The sequence below is a fragment of the Mangifera indica genome, unplaced genomic scaffold (genome assembly GCF_011075055.1).
Source record: "Mangifera indica cultivar Alphonso unplaced genomic scaffold, CATAS_Mindica_2.1 Un_0073, whole genome shotgun sequence".
Taxonomy (NCBI): domain Eukaryota; kingdom Viridiplantae; phylum Streptophyta; class Magnoliopsida; order Sapindales; family Anacardiaceae; genus Mangifera; species Mangifera indica.
The window spans coordinates 111,267-114,388 of NW_025401165.1; the positions used below are offsets into that span (position 1 = coordinate 111,267).

Sequence of the window (3,122 nt, forward strand, 5' to 3'; positions counted from 1 at the left end):
AATATTAAAAATAAATTAAAATTGAATTTTTTTTCTTCCTAAAACTCTAAAAACTAAAAATTTACCCTATAGACCAAGTTTTAAAAAAAATTACATTCCCTCCCCCCTCCCAGGGTTTAGTTTTCAAACTCCAACGCCATTGTCGGTGACCTCTACCTCATGAAGTCTCCTCTCTCACCGACGATCTCTATCCACTCAGCTAAACATTCGATTAGCGTTGAATAAAGTTTGAAAGATGAAGAGTTTCGTTGTCTTCCTAAACAAAGATGAGATTTTTATCTTTATTTTCATCTCCCAAGCTTCATTCGATGTTAATCAGGAGTCTAGCTGAGTGAAGAGAGATCATCAAAAGGAAAAATCGTTGGCAATGGAGTCGAAGTTTAAAAACTAAATCCTAACTAGAAAATATCATTTCTTAAAACTTAATTTATAAGGGAATGGTTAGTTTTTAGGGTTTAAAAAGAAAAAAAAATTTTAAGTGATTAAGGTTTTGTTAAATTTAACAATTCATGAGTGGATATATGATATTTTTAAAATTAATAAATGAAACTTGAAATTTGAGGTACTTTTTGGTAGGATATAGCCCTTTCGCTTTTTGTAATCCACGAACTTTGGGACGAAGCTTGGGCCATGTTCTCGTTAGTCAAAGGGACTTCTCGATCTCCTAGATTGCCAACTCTATGAGTCGATCAAAGGTATTTTCAGGTAAGAAAATGTTAATTATTCTTATTAAAACAAATTCCTAGAGATAAATATTTACGTGAATCCTCAAATTTTCCTATTACGAACAATCGGTGTTCCCTTAAAAAAAGTACAAACAAAAACGAAACACAACACCCACCATTCAATTTAATTTCCCATAGGCTCACAAAAGTCGATAAATCAAGGCTTCGGCTTTGCCGACAGTTTAATTTTTAACATTATGAAGCAGTGATTCAAGATAACGAACAAATTTGGGAGGTCATTCAATACAAATCCAAAGTACAGCATAGACCGCACATAAAAAGGAACTATACTTGGTAATCACAACTTCTTTAGACAGAGAGCGCTTGTTCTTCAAATCATATCTGAAAATTTATGGATCATCCTGACTCGTCTTTGTTTTATTAAGAATGAAAGATCGAGGAGCTGGCTCTGTACAACTACTTATATAGAACTGGTAAGTTGTCTATAAATATTCAAAGAAAAACATAAAACGTGTTCCATTATTGAGATGGTAAAAAAAAGAGTTGCAGTTATGCAACAAAGTGCATTGGATTGAGGAATGCTAATGTACGAAAACTTAGCCAAGAATACATGAAAGTTAACACTGAGCCAATTTCCCCATCTAGTTTGATGCTTGGGTCTGATGCCGACCCTTTTCCTTCTCCTTCACTTCGCTTCCTTGGGTCTTGTCATAAGCTTCAAAACCCAAAAACATCACCATCAGGAAATTTTAAGACGACTCATTGTTCATCTTACTGCAGAAGAGAAGGCACTACTTAATTACCTGGGTGATTTTCATGAATTCCTTTCTCTGATTCATCTTTAGGAAGGAACTGATTGCTTCCACAGGTCCCACCAAACCCTTCTTCATCAGACCTCGTAGAATATCCCTCTCCAAATGAATGAGACATCACGTCCCTTAATCACACATCAACACACCCCAGAAATTAAAGTTGATAAAGTAATGAAATAAATAAAATCATATATAGAGACGTAATCAACTAACCCTGATTTCTCTTGCGTGTTATTGGGGTCCTTTTTCTCTTTACTTTCCATGCTTGATGAATTCTCAGGTCGCCTATACTGAGTAGTTAGCTGCCTAAATTTAACTACTGAAGCTTTTTGGCCAAATCTATATGGAAGAGGAGACGAGAGAACTGTTAGTGGATTGGCTGTAAATGATCTGATAGCTTGATTCATTTTTGAATTGATGATATTTAGATAATGCTATTTAAATACGGGAATTGAGAGACTGACCGATAGACAGATGAAAAATGTGCTATATTTAGTCGGTTCAACAGAGTGATCCTGGTCTTTCTACATGGCTAACAGAAATCCCCATTCACATCGCCATAATACGTAGGATTATGACGTTACGTGTCGAGCTGAGAGGACTTTGAAGGCAAAGCCTTGCATTGCATGGTGTTTTGTCAGGTTGGCACCTGGACTCCTACTAAACATTACGCAGGAGCTACACTTTTTCGCTTTTTTGTGAAGATTAAAAAAAAAAAAGCTTAGAAAATCACAAGGCCTGAACAGATCAACTGACCCATCATCAAGTTAGACCCAGCCCAATAAGCGTCGTCTCAGGCCTAATCTTGACCCACATAAAACTTTATGTTAGGAAGCCACCAAACCAAATAATTTAACCACAGGCAAGTTGTGGAGTTTAAAGCCTGACTGTTCATATAATTCCATCGTATTAGTTCAGATTTTATAATAGAAACTTTTAATTATAATTTGACCTAAATTACGATCATATTAAAATTTTTAATTTTAACCAAATCTTTAAATATTTGGGTTGACAAAAAATTATCTATTATTTTTATTTTTTAAAGCATTTTTACTGTTTTAATTTTTTTACTATACTACCCAACTTATTATTAATAAAATATACAATATAATATTTTGTTTTGTTTATAAATGAACTAGAAATTACATACTAATACCTTTAAAACACATCAATCATTTGACTAACCAAATCACATTTTTACTATTTAATAATAAAATAAAAATTTAAATAAAAAATAATAATATGAATAATTACAATTATATATAATCGGTAAAGATCTCAACTACTATTAATACTGTCTTTCAAAATTTCTAAAATTTATTTTTAATTAAGGTAATATTTCTTCAAAACATTCGAATTAAATTGGATCATATCAAATTACTTTCGTGTGAACTTTAACAATATCTGATTTAATTTCAATTGTATTGAGTTGACCCGGAATAAATTTTGTATTAGAAAAGTTAACCCTAACCTGATTTTTTTTGTGTCGTATCGTAACAGGGTTATCGGATTATATTGAAAATTGTCATCTATGAATCTTGCACTTCATACCTTAATGTTTTCATATACTGACAGTGTAACCCAAAATGCTGATTGACTTCAAAGCTAAATCCTGTCTATTGAC

At 32.6% G+C, this 3,122-nt stretch overlaps 1 protein-coding gene across 1 annotated transcript; it reads right to left on the bottom strand.

The window, feature by feature from the left end:
* Nucleotides 1-1,064: 1,064 nt before the first annotated feature.
* Nucleotides 1,065-1,947, bottom strand: LOC123207344. The gene is made up of 3 exons (XM_044624722.1): nucleotides 1,712-1,947; nucleotides 1,490-1,623; nucleotides 1,065-1,401 (listed from the first exon to the last, which is right to left on the bottom strand). The coding sequence occupies exons 1-3, from the start codon at nucleotides 1,903-1,905 to the stop codon at nucleotides 1,328-1,330; spliced, it is 402 nt and encodes a 133-aa protein (XP_044480657.1). The 5' UTR covers nucleotides 1,906-1,947; the 3' UTR covers nucleotides 1,065-1,327.
* Nucleotides 1,948-3,122: the final 1,175 nt, after the last annotated feature.